The sequence below is a fragment of the Cuculus canorus genome, chromosome 1, assembly GCF_017976375.1.
Source record: "Cuculus canorus isolate bCucCan1 chromosome 1, bCucCan1.pri, whole genome shotgun sequence".
NCBI lineage: Eukaryota > Metazoa > Chordata > Aves > Cuculiformes > Cuculidae > Cuculus > Cuculus canorus.
Genome location: NC_071401.1, coordinates 3,795,898 through 3,814,812, shown reverse-complemented (window position 1 = coordinate 3,814,812; position 18,915 = coordinate 3,795,898). Strand labels below are relative to the sequence as shown.

General features: G+C 40.7%; 1 protein-coding gene across 6 annotated transcripts in view; it reads left to right on the top strand.

The window, feature by feature from the left end:
* The window catches only part of PDGFD (platelet derived growth factor D), a 150,139-nt gene extending 131,597 nt beyond the window's left edge, over positions 1–18,542 (top strand). For all 6 annotated transcript variants that reach the window (XM_054056273.1, XM_054056274.1, XM_054056272.1 and 3 more), the window contains 2 exons: positions 1,385–1,599; positions 15,215–18,542. In XM_054056273.1, coding sequence (XP_053912248.1) covers positions 1,385–1,599; positions 15,215–15,349 — 350 coding nt within the window. In that variant the 3' untranslated portion in view covers positions 15,350–18,542. The remainder of the gene's footprint in view (positions 1–1,384; positions 1,600–15,214) is intronic.
* Positions 18,543–18,915: the final 373 nt, after the last annotated feature.

The window sequence follows — 18,915 nt, the reverse complement described above, 5'->3', positions numbered from 1 at the left end:
GACATTTACGTATCCTTGCCTCTTGCATTTCTGCCTTGTGAACATCTCCAGGCCAGAATGTAAATGTGCATGATATTTATAAATCACAGCTTTTTCCACAATTTACTTTGTGATGTTGGCAAGAACTGAGCCACAGAAGGTATGGAGTGTCTTTGTTGTAGATTTTCATGGGCTTGTACTAAACCATAAGCATACTTAGGACCAGAGATGTTGTTCAGCTATTAAAGATGCCCATGAAAATCTGATATGTTCTGTCATTTCAGTTCTTATATGAGCTATTCCTATTTTCCTGTTGTTGTTTCTATTAGCGGATACTGTTTGGAGTGGAAGCTCAATGCAAATTCACGTGTCCTTCTGTCCTGAATGAAACAATTGAACATTTGGACACTTCGCTGGTAGACAGAATCCCAAGGAAAAGAAGAAAGCAGAACAGGACGGAAAAAGAAATCAGAAAACTTCTGTAGAAATAAAAATCATTAAATTTGTTAGTTTTATTTGTGCTACAATTGTGGAAACTGTGTTTATGGAAGGGGTTTTTTTTGTTTTGTTCTAGCTTTACAAGCTAAAGTTAGAAAGAGCACTTAAACTCACATTTGATAGTCTATAAGTTATTTTTATGTTTGGCTTTACTACTTGTTTACATGAGACTTCTCACAGAGATACCAGGCATCAACCAGCTACTGACATTCAATGGAGCTCATTAGTTTTAATTGTATTTATTTGAATGCCTGTTATAGTAGCATTTAACAGTTGAAATTAATATTGCTTAGATTGATTTCTCCATCTAGAAGAGAGTCATGCAGACTCTATCCATAAACAATACAGACAGGCAACTTGAAGAAGCAAGACAAGCCACCTGTCCTAAATGCCCTTGTGAGGAAGGGATAAATCCCTTTCCAAAGTTTCTCTACTGAAGAGCCTTTTTAAAGTGTTCTCCTTTTGTATGCCTGCAGTAAGGCAAGAGGAGTTATGCCCATAATAAAAAAGAGCTCATCTAAGTAAGCCAGGTATAAGCAAAGGAGGGAAGAGAGTAGCAGAAGTGGAATCTCTTACCCAACATACAACAGAACAGCGAGAAAGCAAATAAAATAACCGGTCTTCAGCTTTCAGGGCAATATTTTACTGCCAACCTTCCTTTCACTTTTATAGTCAGTGTGAGCTCTGCTATGGTAGTCAGTGGGAGCAGGATGAAAACCTGGATGGCCACCTGTAATGATTTAAACTTGGTGGGTTTATGTTTATCTGTTCAGAAATCACTGCTATAATTCACATTTTTTTCCAATCAGTGTCACATCACTTTGTGTTGTTGACTGCCTGGGAAGCAGTACAAACCAGAGGAATATCCCACTCGAGTCTTACTAATAAAACTTCTTTTGCATTGCAGTTGACCTGGACAGGTTAAATGATGATGTGAAACGTTACAGCTGCACTCCGAGAAACTACTCTGTCAATTTAAGGGAGGAACTGAAGCTGACAAATGTAGTTTTCTTCCCCCGCTGCCTCCTTGTCCAGCGCTGTGGAGGAAACTGTGGCTGTGGGACGTCAAATTGGAAATCCTGCACATGCATGTCAGGGAAAACAGTGAAAAAATATCATGAGGTATTTTCACTCTTTTTCTTTTCTTTGGTACTTACTTCTTTTGAGTATTTATTGCCTAAGTGGTTTCTGAAGGCTTTTCTCAGAGCCATGCATGCTGCTTATATTATCATGTGATATTGATCATGCTATCTCATGTTATATTGTCATTGTCATTATGCTATATCATGTTATATTATCATTATCATGTTATATTATCATTATCATGTTATATTGTCATGCTTATATTGATTATCATGTTGGATCTGCCATGCAAAAGTCAATGGACAACAATCACTCACCGCAGTGAGTGTCATAGGCAAAGATCATTTGAGAGAAACCAAAATGTTTAGGTGAATGCCGTCTGTGGTCTCCACTTTTCCTCAACTGAAGGATCTACTTAGGCTTCCAGACAGGTTCAGGTAGCCTTGGAGTGAAACCTAGACTTATATAACAACATTGGTCTTGGTGTTCATTCTAGGTACCACTTTGGTACCTTGTGGAGCAGCATTCATGCCTTCCACTGCATTAAACCAGTGGCACACCCCCATGCAGTTAGCCTGTAGGAAGGCTTGATTTTAAATAAGTTTAATATAAATGTCTTTAGCACCACAACATCGCCCGGCGATTTGCATTTGGAAGTGATGAATCATCAGAGTGGAAGAAGATTATGTAGGTGTTATATAACAGCTATTTATGGCTAAGTCAATTTAGAAGAAGTTGTAGAGATCTTTTGCCACCACTATGTGTGGGAGCTACCACAGCATCCTAGTGAACGTTATTCCAAGAATGAAGCTTAGCTGGGATGGATTTTTCCAGCAAAGAACTCATAAAACACGAATGGCAATATTTCTTTTAGTAACAGAGACATGTTCCTTGAGACGTTTGACTGCGTTTCCTCTTGATTTGTGCTGCATTTTTTAAAGTTATGCCCATACCTGGAAATGACAATAAGCTCACTTGTAAATTCTCTGCTCTTTCCAGATTTGTTACCTGTAGGAAGCAGCTATTTCGGCTTTAGCTTTTTTTCCCACTCAGCAGTTGTTCAGGAAGGCAAAATTTTTGCATAATAACAAAGTCCATTGTGTTTATTATTTATCCATTCAGAACACATTTAGAGAGGAAACAAAATGAGGAAAGAGCATTTTATGTTATTGCTTCTAAATCAGTATTTTCAGAACCACACATGAACAATGTTTGCTTTAATGATCTAGGAAGGTTACTTGGTATAATCCTTTCAATTGCCTAAAAGTGGGTAGCTGTGTGTCATGCTGACTTAGTTTCTGATACATATCTCTTGTAAGAGCCTGATCTACCTCTTGGCTTAAGTCTTAAATGAAAATGAACTTTATGGATTTTAAATCTGGATGTGATATGGGCTCGTACCATAAAGGCATTGACTTGGGAGGCCCTCAAGCTGCAATAGGAAAAGGCCATTGAAGGTCAGACCTTTGTTTTGGTGTGAGCATTGTGGTTACTCTTTTCCAAAGTAAGAGATGTTCTCCAAAGTAAGATGTTCTTACTTTTCGCAAAGTAAGAGATGTTCACAATTAACTGAAGAATACAGCATACAGAATCCACATCAGCTAGGACCAGAGAATAGTTAGTATTTTATCTAATTTTAAACAAGATGCAGGGGATGGACCTGGTAATTACAGAGCGGAAAGCCTTATCTCAGTGGTAGAAAAGTTAATTGGAAAAAAAATAATAAGTATAAAGCACCTAAATAACTGTGAGCTGATAAAATGAACTCAGAATGCCTTGTGTATGAATAAATATTTATACAGCACCACAACATTGTACAGGAATGCTAAAAACCTGGCACCTCCTTCAGAGAATGAACCAGACAAGATCAGAGATGGATTAGAAGGTGGTTAAGAGATAAAGAGCAGAGGTGAAAGAGATGAGCAATTTTCTACATAAGAGGTGGCTATCTGTGGATGCTCCCAGCATGCGGATTAAGTGTTCTTTCATGTATGATCAGTCTGGAGAGAGGTGAACAGAGAGGTGGCACAAACGACAGCTAGCACAGGAGATAACATAGTTTAACAGCAGAGAAGGCTATGAGGGATTTCAGAAGGCCTATGTAATAAAATGCAGTTTAGAAAAGTAGAAAGCGCTAGGATGAGAGAGTTGGGGTTGTTCAGCCTAGAGAGGAGAAGGCTCCAAGCAGACCTTATAGTGACCTTCCAGTACCTGAAGGGGCTACAAGAAAGCTGGGGAAGGACTGTTCACAAAGGCTTATAGTGATAGGACAAGAGGCGATGGCTATAAACTGGAGAGGGGCAGATTTAGACTAGTCATAAGGAGGAATTTCTTCACCATGAGGGTGGTGAGGCACTGGAACAGGTTGCCCAGGGCAGTTGTGGCTGCCCCATCCCTGGAGGTGTTCAAGGCCAGGTTGGATGGGGCCTTGAGCAGCCTGATTTAGTGGGACATGTCCCTGCCCATGGCAAGGGAGTAGAACTAGATGATCTTTATGGTCCCTTCCAACCCAAACTATTCTATGATTCCATGAGTAGTCTCAACTATTCATGTAAGACTTGGTGTGTGAGAGGAGGAGGGAGAAACGAAGGGTAGAAGTTGAACAAAAGGTCGAATAGTGAATCATCATGAAGAGCTTTAGGAAAACAGTTATTTAGTGCCATGGTGATAGGGGAAAAAAAAAAACAGAGATAGTCTTCTGCAGGAATACAGGTGAATAGGTAATAAAATAACACAGCAGATACAGCCTGGATAAATTGGTGGGGTATGTATACCGTAACAAGAGGTGGAAACATGGGTGTCAGGGGCCAGGTGATAGGGAGGACACTTCTCTAACACACCTTATAGGTAATAAAGGGTTCCCTGGGAAGGTGATGCAGCCATCAGCCCAGCTGAAATGCTTTTACACTAACGCACAAAGCTTGGATAACAAGCAGGAGGAGCTGGAAGCTACTGGGCTACTTGAAAGCTATGATCTGGTTGCCATCACAGAAACGTGGTGGGATGAATCCCATGACTGGAATGTGGCTATCGATGGCTACAGGCTGTTCAGAAGGGACAGACCGGGAAGGAGGGGTGGAGGCATTCCCTCTATCTCAGGAAAGGGATAGAATATGAAGAGCTGTTGTTGAAGAATGGCCATGAACAGGTTGGAAGCTTGTGGATCAAAATTAAAGGTGAAAGAACCAATGGGAACCTTGTGGTTGGTGTATACTACAGGCCACCCTATCACGGAGAGGCAACCAATGAAGCCTTCTTCCTCCAGCTACAGGAGGCTTCATGCTCACAAGCTCTCATCCTGCTCGAGGACTTCAACCACCCAGACATATGCTGAGAAGTAGCACAGCAAGCTGTAGGCAATTCAGGAGAGTCCTGGAATGCATTCAAGGTAATTTCTTAGTCCAGTCAATGGCTCAAAGTCCAGATGGAGATCTGTGACAAGTGGTGTCCCTCAGAGGTCTGTACTGGGATCGGTGCTGTTCATTATCTTTATCAATGATATTGACAGTGAGATTGAGTGCACCCTTGGCAAGTTTGCAGATGACACCAAGCTGAGTGGTGTAGTTGCCACACCAGAAGGACAGGATGTCATCCAGAGGGACCCAGACAGACTGGAGAAGTGAGCCTGTGAGAACCTCATGAGGTTCAACAAGGCCAAGTGTAAGGTCATGCATCTAGGTTGGAGCAATACCCGTTTTCAATACACAATGGGGGATGACGTGCTTGAGAGCAGCCCTGCAGAGAAGGACTTGGGGATGCTGGTTGATGAGAAGCTCAACATGTGCTGGCAAAGTGCACTCACAGCCTAGAAGGCCAACCGTGTCCTGGGCTGCATCAAAAGAAGCGTGGCCAGCGGGGTGAGGGAAGTGATTCTGCCCCTCTATTCCTCTATTGTGAGACCTCATCTGGAATACTGTGTCCAGTTCTGGAATCCTCAACATAAGAAGGATAGAGCTGTTGGAATGGGTCCAGAGGAGGGCTACAAAGATGATCAGAGGGCTGGACCATCTTCCCTACGAGGACAGGCTGAGAGAGTTGGGGTTGTTCAGTCTGGAGAAGGCTCAAAGGAAATCTTATAGCGACCTTTCAGTACCTGAAGGAGGCCTACAGGAAAGCTGGAGAGGGGCTATTCGTAAAGGCTTGTGGAGATAGGATGAGGGGGAATGGGTACAAACTGGAAAGGGGCAGATTTAGACTAGACAGTAGGAAGAATTTCTTCACTATGAGAGTGATGAGACACTGGAACAGGTTGCCCAGGGAAGCTGCGGCTGCCCCATCCCTGGAGGTGTTCAAGGCCAGGTTGGATGGGGCCTTGGGCAGCCTGATTTAGTGGGATGTCCCTGCCCATGGCAGGGCGGTTGGAACTGGATGATGTTTAAGGTCCCTTCCAACCCTAACTATTCTATGATTCTATGATTCTATGATACACATCAAAAACATTTTAAGAAAAATGGCTCAAAATTTTTGGATAATTTCATTAGAGAAAGCTGAGAATAATAGAAGACACAGTGAAAGATAGAAAATAGTGAATAATGCCTAAAGGAAAGTTAGGTCTTCCTAAAAAAATCTTTTTCTTAAGAAAAAAAACAAGAGAGTTTGGAAAGGAACTAATTTAAAATGATAAAAAGGAACTTGACTTTTTTTGCACAGTAAATCTATATGGAATTTTAACCCTTAAATATAAGGGTTGGATAATTTAGAAGGATTCTGAGGGAACTAGAAGTAAAATATAAACTAAAGAATCCTGGGTCGCACCTGTATCAGAACTTAAGCCAGCTACTGACAGTTGCTAGAAAAAAAAAGCCGGATTGTAAACATGTTATCAAGCACTTTTTTTTCATCAGGTGTTTGGGAGCATCTGATGCTGGGACACCAAAAATCACCAGGCATTGGTCAGAACGAGGAGGTTGCAATTTAACAACACCCCAAATTAATCACTAAATCCAAGAAATTCAATATTCATGCTAATACATCAATACCAATTTATTTCACTACTCTTTTGTTCTCTGAAAACCATATGAATTCAAGACTGTTTCAGCTTTAACATTAAATGTTTTTTCTAAATTTAAATTTAAACTTAATCCCTCAGGGATGAATTAACAGCTCACTGAGCAGAAATTTAGCCAAGTGGCTCCATTAACATGAATGGAAGTCATGCAGATAAATTCACGTATGACATACTAAAAATGTGTCCATTAATTCTACTCAAAAATATTTTACACTTTATTATTATTATTATTATTATTAGCCATGCACAGCTAATCAGTTTTCTTCTTTATTCTCCTTCAACACTTAACTCTAATTTTATTTAAATGTCTGGCACGAAAGACGCTGAGGAGGTGCCTTTCAACATGCCAATTTTAGAACCATGTTCACTCTTTTCAAAGACAGTTTAAAACCCAGTAACCTTAACAAAAAAGCCTTTAGTTGCCTAACGAAGGACAGAGCTTGACACTTTATGAAATCCCCAGCACTGTTAATTTGGTTAAAAGCTCTGCTTTTTGCTGCAGGAGAATGGAGGCCAGATTCAAACATGAGTCTCAGTTACTTTTTTGTTCGCAAAAGACACCAGAAGGAAGTATAAGGTAGTGGAGCAAAGAAAGTGTAGCAGCTGAAACTGAATCCTGCAGACCCCAGACTGCTTCTCTTGCCATGCTGATTTTTGTCTAGCTGCTATCCTGGAACTTCATCCACTGAACTCTTGGACCCTCCAGAACTATTTGTCCTGGGCATGGATATGCTTGTCCTCAACGGTAAAAATGCAGCTGAAAACCATTTAAAAGTTGTCTGGCATTTCTGAGCTAACTCATGTTCTTCTGGGTCAGAAAGACAGGCAGGCAAGTTTTCCAGAAGCAATAGGCTCCTTTTTGGCTTTGTATCCAGTGCCTTGTAGAGCTGGAGTAGCTGCCTGCTGACAGCTGCAAGGACGCTAAAATGCCCAAAGTGTTTGTTGAGAAAGAGGCTTCTATTCTAGTCCAGCGAGATTTCAAGGTTATTGTCTCCTTATGCTCTTAATGTTTTTTAGTTCTCTCTTAGTTCCTATTCAAAGCCTCACGCTGTACTCATTACTGAGCGTTCCCTCCTAGTATCGCAGGACTAATAGCTATCACGTGTAGTCTTTAATTTCCCCAAGCTGTAAGTGCTGCTACAGTTCCCTGAACAGGCTGTACAACTGTTTCCTATCACGTCCAATTGTAAAGAAGTAATGCAACAGCAGGCAAAATGAGAAAATGAGAGTGCTACAGTAGGGGGTATCTTCTTTATTGCCCTGGGAAATGCTAATAATGAGATCTCAGGTCTTTTTTATAACCTGGAAGTTTACCATAAGTTTACCAAAATATTCAGCATTTTCTTAAAGTAAAAGAGTTCATAACTTGAGTAAACAGATAGTTTTATGGGTGGGTTTTCTTCCAGGAGTCTTGCGATGCTCTGCAGTTTTCCAGTGCTTCTGGGTTTGCTTGAGACCGGAGCTCATGGGTAAATACTCATGACTTACCACATAATGTCACGAACACTGCAAAGCAAACAGACCAAGTGCTGGCAGTGTCTCAAAATGTCTTTCAGGCACAGTCTACCATAAGTGATACTGAGTTATGTCGCAGGGCTTCGTGCAAGGCAATGACAAAGCAGTACGTGGAAATGGATGCAGAACACCTTGATCAAACGCTCACATCTACTGCAGTCTAACTTGCTAAAGGGGAGCTGACATGAAAGTGTGTTTTCCATTGCAATGCATTTCTTTGGAAATGCCTGGAGGTGCTATTTAAAGAGGGTGGGGGGCGGTTCTAAACCTGGAGATCACCCAGCCTGGAAGAGGTGTGGAGGAGCTCAGGCCAGGACTCAGTTCAGCTTGAGAAACACAGCTTGAGTCCAGCACAGAGAAACAAGAAATCAGTTTCCCCATCTCGTTGCTGTAACTGATGAGATGTGAAATGAGTTTCCACGAGGAATAAATGCATTTAAAGTAGCAACCAGAATTCATCAGAGTGTACAAACACAGTGCTGAGCAACACAGCTAAAAGGCATATAAGGAAAAAAAGCAATATGGTGAAAGCTGATTACATCTTTTACCTACTTACTTGTCTACCCTGTAAAGGAATGTATTTATCACTGTCTGTATGATGCTTTCTCCTCTTTGCACCCTTCCCTTTTCTGAAGTGTTAAATGTCCATTCCAGTTTCTTCTTGAGAGGACCTTGTCTGGTGCCTTGATAGGACATAGATGCAACTAATTCTCAAGGACAAGCTTTAGATTAGTATTAGAGTGTTGTCTTCGTGACAGGCTGAGAGAGTTGGGGTTGTTTGGCTTGGAGAAGAGAAGGCTCTGAGGAGACCTTTTAGACCTTTAGACCTTCCAGTACCTGAATGGGGCTACAAGAAAGCTGGGGAGGGACTGTTCACAAAGGCTTGTGGTGATAGGATTAGGGACAATGGCTTTAAATTGGAAGGGGCAGATTTAGACCAGGCATAAGGAGGAATTTCTTCACCATGAGAGTAGTAAGGCACTGGGACAGGTTGCCGAGGGAAGTTGTGGCTGCCTCATCCCTGGAGGTGTTCAAGGCCAGGTTGGATGGGGCCTTGAGCATCCTGGTCTGGTGGGAGGTATCCCTGCCCATGGCAGGGGGTTTAGAACTGGGTGATCTTTATGGTCCCTTCCAACCCAAACTATTCTGTGATTCTATGATTCATTACTTCTAGCTGCCCTGAGGGACGTAGCAGGAACCCCGGAGTACCTACACAATACTAAGGCTTTGCACAAGTTGATGGGACATAGAAGCATCTGTAACTGGACTCAACATTGTAGAGGGAAAACAAGACAGTAGGGAACGTTAATGGGGGTAGAAGAACAGGGGAACAGGGGCAAAAACAACCTCAGTAAGACAGAGGAGTTATTGCAGTGGAGTTAAGAAGTGTAGCTAACACAATTTGGTGTTGTAGGGGCTTTTTTTTCCTTTTTTTTTTTATCCTTTCCTTTGTTCAGAGAAATGAGAAGCAAACTTCAAGGATGCACTTGAGAGAGCAGACAATAATTCTCACCCTGTCTTTACACAAGGAAACATAACATGACTAGTCAAAAATGATACAAATGCTGCTGATAGAACAAAGGAAATTTGCTACAGGATTAAAACAAGCTCACATTATCACACCAGCGTGCAAGGAATATGGTCTGATTGTTGTATGTCCTAGAGTTGATAGTGCATGTATTATGGAGATAAAAGATCCTTATGGTAATAAAGGCACAGAATTAACCTGACAAAAGAGTTAATGCATAGAACTATTATACAAGAAGCAGCAATGAGATTTATTTGGAATGCAAATACAAGGAAGCAGAATGAATCAGAAATGACTGCTAGGTCACAGGATGAGCAGAGGAAGCACAGAGGTGCAGTAAGGAAAAAAAGGTTAAAAATGAAAGTTCTTCGGATGACATCTGGGAGTTAAACAAATGAGAAATACTGTGATACATATCCAGGCAGACAGTGAATGTGAGAAGAGAGAGCACCTACAGTGAAAAAAGCAATCAGCTTTTTTCAGTGTAAAAATCAGTGAAAAAGCAGTGTAAAAATCAGTGAAAAAGCAATAGCAGGAGCCATAATGTGTGAGAATATCATCAAAAGTGAAGGTCTTGTTGAGGTCGCATATGTCAAAAACATTATGCTTCTAGTGACTGTTTCAGATGGCTGAATTTTTAATTTTTTAATTAAATTTTACTTAATTTTCCCATGTTTTCTGTGGTTAATCCAGGGGTTTCTTATTCATGCTAATAAAAAAATGTAGAATCAATAATTCCATCCACTTTTAATAATCTCTTAGTTTGAATGCTACCACCTATCAGAGAAAAAACTCTTTTTTCTTGTTCCTGATATCCTTCAATTACATCTGGTAAGAAAGAATGCAGCTCGGGGCCTGTACCGTTATTTTAGGCTGTGTTCCTATTAGAATAAAGGTTCTTATGCTCAATTATGAACCACATTCCCATAATACTATGTGTGACCTTTGGATTAGATAACTTTCAAAAATTGTGCAGTAAGATTTTTTCATCTGTATCAGAACTTGGATCTCTGTTGAATGTTTTGCACTTTTGCTGCTTCCTCTTTCATGAATCTCAGACAAATATAATTTGGTTTGCATGCTAGAATGATGATATTTTTAGATGAGCAGAAGGAGATTAGATAATGTCGCATAGCAGGATTTTAAAATAAGTTCTGCAAAGTACAAATTTTACTCTCTAAAATAACACCCAGAGTTGCTCTCTGTCCTTTGTCACTGGAATATGAAGCTAACCAAATCTTTGGTAAACCATAATCATGTTATTGATTATCTGTTTTCTTCTTAAGGTAATCATAGGGAGGGAAAAATCGTTCTCTGGAGTCACCCCTTTGTTGCTGTTCCTACAGGAGAAATCATAGAATCATTGAATCATAGAATCATAAAAGATCATCTACTTCCACCCCCCTGCCATGGGCAGGGACACCTCCCACCAGACCAGGCTGCCCAAGGTCCCATCCAGTCTGGCCTTCAACACTTCCAGGGATGTGGCAGCCACAACTTCCCTAGGCAACCTGTCCCAGTGCCTCACCACCCTCATCGCGAAGAAATTCCTCCTTATGTCTAGTCTAAATCTGCTGCTCTCCAGCTTAGAGCCGTTTCCCCTGGTCCAATCACTACAAGCCTTTGCAAATCATGGGTGTGGGGCAGGGGGAACAAGTTACCTCCAGATGAGTCCTATCCGCAGCAGTCATCATCAGTCTGCTCTCCTCATCCCGGATCATCAAGTGCACTTATAGATCTGCTGAGATTAGAGGGGCTGCTGGGCCATCGTCCCTCACCTCCTGTGCTCCACAGGCTAATGGAGAGCACCCTGCTGCCCCCAGGGCAAGACCCAAACTTGTACTTTATATCTTTGGGTTTCTGCTGTCATCGAACAGGCTGGAAACCCCATGATTCCTTAGAGGACTGTCCAGGTGGTGAGTCAATCTGACCTAAACAGATATTCGCTAATTCCGCCTTGAGGTTTTCTGCCATCAGCTTCCAGATACCTTTTTTTTTTTTTTTTGTGCTGGCTTTGCTCTCTCATTTAAAGAATCCTTCAGAGCTGCATCCAAATTCAATGCACAATCAATGAGCAACATTCCTGGCAGGGAAACTCATATAAACATTTTCTTTATATTTCCTTCACTACTGCCCCAAAGGCATATTATGCAGTGGCCACAGTCACCTCGCCTTGAAACATCTGAGATGCTCAGGCATATCTACAAAGTTAAATGCCATCCAGCATACTGGTGTCGCTGCTGTGGAGCTGCTGCACAAGAAAAGCTATAAGGCCTTGATATTCTTTTTATTACCTATGAACACCAAATCCAGCTCAGAAGCTGAGTCCTCTGTCTTGATTTTTTTTAGTATTGCTTTAATAGTTTTATGACCATAATTAACTCAGTGTTTGATGATGGAAATATAGCTGTACTTATATAGTCTTTGTGTGGCAATGATCTGAACAGCTGAGGCACCACATTTTGATTAGTAGTGACAGACATTGCTCCTTTAATTTGAAATATGCAAGGTTATTCTTTTTTGCCCACATGGAACAAACCTTTTGAGCATTCCAGGCCTTCTTCACATCCATATTTTCTTCCAGTTACGGATCCCATGAGCAATAAAGTGTCCTGAACAAAACTTCTCTGAACTGTTTTCATTAATTCAGTCACTTCTTACCTTCAAGGACCTGACCATGCAATGAATAAATATCAACTATTTTCAGAATAAAGGGTTTTCTTTCAACTAGTGTGGTCACTAGAAATGACCTTACTTCTGGATTCTTTTCAATTCCCTTGTATTTAGCTGAAACTAAAACTATTAGATGGAAGCTAGATGGAGGGCTTTGAACATCAGTTCTGTGATCAGCTATTAAAGCAGTCCAATTTCATCTGTGTTCAAACACTGCTTTCCTGTCTTGTCTGGAAGTGCTTGCCAATTCATTTTTCTACTCTTATCAGCAAAGCCCACATACTGTGCTCATGTTTCTTAGTATAAAACATAGGGAAAATCCCCAAGCTGTCAGGAGGTCTGTTAGCTTAAATACAGCCCACATCTTTGCCCTTATCCTGTTGCATGATTTCTTTTGCTCTCCGTTGAAAAAAGCACATCTACCTACCCATGATCTTGCAAAGTGCCAGTCATCTGAATTTGTCAGGTTTTGATGAAAGGCATCTTTAAATAAAGGATTTTTTATGGGTTTGACGTCAGCAGCTATACTTGATTTTAAAAGTATGGGATTTTGTTAAAGAAAAAGCGTCTATGAAGATGTGGTTTGTTTTCAGCTCTGTAATAATCACTGTTCAGTTACTCTGTGTTTTGGATGATAAGGCAGTACAGTGAATTGTCCTGGTGTCCATCAGGATTTATTGCATACACTGAGGCAGTCAATGTTTTAAATCAATTTATAGCCATTATAATTTCATTGCTTAAAAAAAATTACGTTTCTGCATTTCTCACAGAGAAGAGTAATTATATCTTAAATACGTTAAAGAAGCATGACTGTGCCTTGTTTAGGTACCATCCTTGCTCTTTGAATTACTAAGGTTAAGCACAAAATTTTATCACAATAGGTAGAACCAACTTAGACTAGACATGAGGAGGAATTTCTTCACCATGACAGTGATGAAGCACTGGCAGAGGTTGCCCAGGGAAGCTGTGTCTGCCCCATCCCTGGAGGTGTTCAAAGCCAGGTTGGATGGGGCCTTGGGCAGCCTGATCGAGTGGGAGGTGTTCCTGCCCATGGCAGGGGGTTGGAACTGCCCCTTTCCAGTTTGTACCCATTCCCGCAGGTCCTATCCCCACAAGCCTTTGTGAATAGCCCCTCTCCAGATTTCCTATAGGCCCCCTTCAGGTACTGGAAGGTCACTATAGGATCTCTGAACCTTCTCCAGGATGAACAGGTCCAACTCTCTCAGCCTGTCATTGTAGGGAAGGTGCTCCAGCCCTCTGATTATCTTTGTAGCCCTCCTCTGGACCCATTCCAAAAGCTCTATACCCTTCTTACATTGAGGATTCCAGAACTGGACACAATACTCCAGATGAGGTCTCACAACAGAGGAATAGAGGGGCAGAATCACTTCCCTTGACCTGCTGGCCACGCTTCTTTTGATGCAGCCCAGGATATGGTTGGCCTTCTGGGCTGTGAGCACACATTGCCAGCTCATATTTAGCTTCTCATCAGCCAGCACCTCTGCAGGGCTGCTCTCAGTTTCATATTCTCCATCTATACAAGCATGACCAAGATGCATATCTTTCTGTGCAATGTGCTGTGAGATTTGGGAAGAAAAATGCTGTAGGAGAATTAGTGTTCTTACTCTTAACTCATTTGTTGTACGTAATCCAAACTAATATTTGAGCTTCAGGGCAGAATTTGGAAATTAATATCTCTATTGTTAACTACTGCAGGCCCAACAGCAGCAAACTAATGAAACAATACAGAGGATTTCCTCCTCTCACCCTGCACCACCATGCTAGTGGGGATATGAGCTCTTACACAGCAACTCAGCCTCCAACAGTGGGCTCGCAAAGCATGCCCCTAAAAGCCACTGTCCTCCTCAGCTTTTTCCAGTCCATGGTTTATACACTTAGAATATCACAGAAGATTAAAAAGGACACAACATTATGGTTGTTTTCCATATATCCACAGGACCATTTTCAGGAATCATAGATTCATATGGGTTGAAAGGCAACTCTGGAGGTGTTCTAAGCCAATTTGTCATCCAGAAGAGGGAGATTTTTGAAGTTACATGGTGTTGTCCTGTTAATTTTTACTATCTTCAAGGTTTCTGCAGCCTCTGTCTTGGCAACCTGTTCTAGCATTTAACAGTTCTCAGTATTTTCTTCTATATACCCAAACAGGCTTTCTTTTGCTGCAACTTGTGTTTGTTGCCTCTTTTTCATCTTCTTTATAACATACAACCCTCTTTATTGGGGGTCTTAGGGTGTCTTGCCTAATTCAAATTTTTTTAGAAGCCTCCTATGTGATGTATACTTCCCTAGGAAATAACTTTTGCTTTGGTTTTTTTTCACATTATTCACAGTAAATACTTAAGAAATTATTTAAATTAAGGCAGTCATTTTTAAGTTAAGCCAACAGATTCCAGAGAAACTTGATGGAAGCTAGCACATATTTTGTGCAAGCTGTATTCATCTCCTTCTGCCTCCCACAGGCATTTCACTCTTCAGCTACTTCTAATGATATGTGATTCAGAAATTTCAAATTGGGGGAAAAAATATTCCTTGTTCTTTAAAGCAGAAATACAATACAGGTTGGAGAAGGGGCAGAGCAATTCAAATATGTATGGGACTGCAAAGATGAGCCAAAGGAAACATTGTTGATAATTAGCATGCAGAGGAGCAGCTCTGGATACGGTTAGGGAACTGCACAATATAAAGATACCTGATGCAGGAAATAATCCAATCTGTCAAAGCTCCAGGACAAACAGTACAGCAGGATGTCACAGAGTGGAAAGAAAAAGCTGGAAGTAAAACAAAATTGTGTCCAAATTAATGCTGGCCAGGGCCATTAAGGGCTGGTGGTGCCCTCAGGACCCTAACAGTCTCACCCTCAAATCTCTAACAGCGTTTTCTAATCAATGTCTTTCTGTTGATCCTCCCAGGTGCTGAAATTTATCCCTGAAGCGGGGCATCCCAGAAGAAAAGGCAGAACCAGGAACAACATGGCCTTAGTGGATATACAGCTGGATCACCATGAGCGTTGTGATTGTATCTGCAGTTCAAGACCACCTCGATAAAAAATAAATTTAAAGGAAAAAAAAAACCCAAGACACACTAATTACAGCTTATCAGAAGTTTACCTTTAAGCAGGATTCCTCTGAGGACCTTTACTCACTAAATATTCGAACTTCGCTACTAGCCTGCCTTTGCAATTAGCAAAACTGATTGTTGTGTTTCAGCATAGCTGTGCTGATTAGTGCCATGGCAGCTAAACAGGTATATCATAGATTCATGTATCAGCATCCAAGAATATGGGATTATGGTTATCTGTAGCTAGATTCTGAGGGTGGAGATTTTCCAAGCTCACTTGTAATCCTTAGGCACACAATGCCCACTCAAATTAAACACCAGTTCTGTAGGCATTTGTGGTAGCTGGCAATGAATTGGCATTGTGTTTCTCTTTCTCACTTACCAGCCTCTACACTCGAATTTGACTGCACACAAATTTCTACTCAAATTCTACACTCGAATTCTACATTTTTGCATGCTCAGCTGTCCTGACAGTCAGTAGGGTTTCGTGGTTATAAATGAAGAGAGAGTATGAGTGTAAAATGTTTTTTCCAGTTCCAAGAGGGAACTTCCCAGCGTTTCCTCTCAGCAGAGTAAGATATAATCAGGAAAATCCACCACTGAAATAACACACCAGTAAAGTTAAATTTCACTGTCTTTACTCAAACAAATCATGTGTTGGAACTAGTAGATGCTTTGCATAAGCCAGGACACTGGTGGTGGTAGAGGTGTGCGAAGGCTGGTACTTTTGCCATGGTGACTCCACAGGAGCCATCACCCGGGCACTTCTGCAAGAGGGGGCTCCCACCAGGTTCCCAGGTGAGTCCCCATGGGCTGGGGCTGATTCTGGTCTTTACCTACCCGGGCTGGACACCTGTCCCTTGCCCAGAGCTGCCCACAGCTACCCAGGAGGAGCCCCCTTGACATAAAAGGGGAGAGACAGCCCTCACCCTGTATCCTCCTCACTGCAGTTTGAGGAGGGTCCTGTTTCCCCAAGCAGGCCATGAAAATAGGGCCCTTGATTGTTGAAAATATTGATTTGTTTTGCATTTGTTTTACTCGGGAACAAAAACTGTGCTTGAGATTTAATTATCATTATTTGGTTTGGGGTTTGTTTGTTTGTTTGTTTTAAATATGGATTATTATAACTTTGTCATATATGCATTAATCTTAGTTATCTGAGGTTAGTTGTCTCATTTCAGCTCTGTGTATTGCCATAGTTAAACTGTTGACGGTGACTTTCTTTTTGATTGCATTTTGCTGAGGCATATTAACTCATTAAGCAATGTCTGTCTGTCATGGAAAATGTGCATCGTTTATTAACTTCCAGAAAAATATTATTAAGCACCACTTCATAATAAAATAAGCACTTTAAAAGCTACAGCATAGCTTCCTATGCCTTTTAAAATATTACGCAAGTGCTCTAGCTGAAAAAGGAAGAACAAATATCCTTCCCAACTATCTTTAAAGGTCTTAAAATGCTGCTTCAGAAGTGTAAAATATAGGCAGATTTAAGTCTGGCAAAGCATTGGGGTTTTCATCATGAATGTAACAGAGGAAAAGGGGTGGCACATTTAATGACTGGTGTTTTATATTTAATAGCAGACATAGGTTGCATTGATTCATTTTGTTTGTGTTGCCTCTTGTGTTTCTGTCTCTCCGAAAAAGCAAAGTGGTTTGACACTAGTGCGTTATAATTAGTGGAAACTGGCGCAGGCTACAAAATAATACTGAGAGCCTTTAAGCCAGTGTGTTCTAACAATCATAAAAGTGTTCTGACTTTTCCTCTTTATCAACCCAAATATTTGAAACCTGCTCTTTTGTAATTTTAGCAAAACTTTACTGAAACATCTCCGAGAAATGTTGTGTTTCTTTCTTTCCTGTACTTTAGCCTTTGAGATTCAAAATGTTTGGGGGGGGGGTGTCATTATTTATATCATTTTTTTCCTCTCTGACTCCCAGATGTCTATTTAAAAATCCTGAATGCTGACTCAGGAAGTGATTTTCTGTTTTTCAAAGCAATACATGTTAAAGAACAGCACTGTAAACAAAAATTGCTAGCTTCATTTTGTATTTCAAGACTATTTAAAGAAGACTTCATTCTCTTTCTGTCTCTAGCTTAATAAAAAGATTGACCCAGCTCTTCCATAATTTTTAGATAATTTTTGAAGAGGTACCTCTACAGGTAACTGGGAGAGAGAGAGGCGCTTCCAAATATGCCTTAGCCCTCAGGTTGAAATTGCCCAATGTGGGAGCTTTTCTCTCTCTCTTTTGACTATGCAGAGAGATTAGAAACCTGAATTTAGCATCTAAATGAGACAAGCAAAGGTAGATAGTATGAATACTCATTTTAAATATTCAACAACTAATAGTTTAGCTAATTGATTTTGATACAGGTAGCAGTGGATGCAGAAAAATTCAGCTGTAAACTAAAAAGAGTTTGGTATAACAGAGAATATCCTGTTGCTTAACATTGAGTTTACTTTCTTAAATGCAGGCTAAACTTGTCACAGAATTTAAACTGTGATTTCTGGGAGACTTACTAATGAATGGAACCATTCACTGCTTCATGCTGCTGTCTGCCTTACAGATAGTGCGCTCCAGCTCCATGCAGGACAGTCAAGGAAAGACATTATGATGCGATGTTGGAATGGTTGGACTTGATGACCCAGTGGGTCCCTTCCAACGTAGTGATTCTATGACTCTATGATTCTATGATGTAGGGATGATAACATATATGTGAACTAAGGAAAACTCCCAAAAACCTAAACCGTGAGCTGCAATCAAAGACCTTGGTGAAGCCAAATGATAGCAAAAATTTTCATTTTTATTTATTAGCAGAAATTGCATGTTTTTTCCTTTCCTTTATTTTCTCTTATATGTTTGTAATAATTGCTACGTTGTTTACATATTTTTTAACTTAAAAAGCAAAGCTATTAAAAAAAAAAACAGTCAGGTTTATTTTTATTGGTGTAATTGGACCCCCTCCAAAATAAGTAGATTTTCAAAGGAAACTCGAAAGATTCCTAATTTCAAACCACTCACTAGCTTTTTATTTACTGTATTCTTCTGGGATAGAGCCTACTTTCTCAAGTGCAATCGATATATACTTTTTTGTTATCTCAGTTAAATGCAGCTTTTCTAGCAGTATTTTTTACTTTATGCAGTATGTAATGTGTCTTATCTTGATGAAAAAATAAATACTGCTTTTGAAAGAAGATACTCTGAGTGATCATTCAGAATCCAGATGAACTAAAACCCATAATCTACTTGAGGACATTTCATGACACTGTCCATGCTAGGTGTCCTTGTAGATTGTAGTAGCCATTTCCAAGAGCACCAGGAAGTACCAAGGTGCAGTTTTGGGATAATCGTTTCAACCCTCATCTGGAATACTTCCCATATGAGGACAGGCTGAGAGAGGTGCACTTGTTCAGCCTGGAGAAGAGAAGGATGCAAGGAGACCTTAGAGTGACCTTCCAGTATTTGAAGGGGCTACAAGAAAGCTGAGAAGGGACTCTTTACAAGGGAATGGAGTGATAGGACAAGGGAGAATGGCTTTAAATTGAAGGGG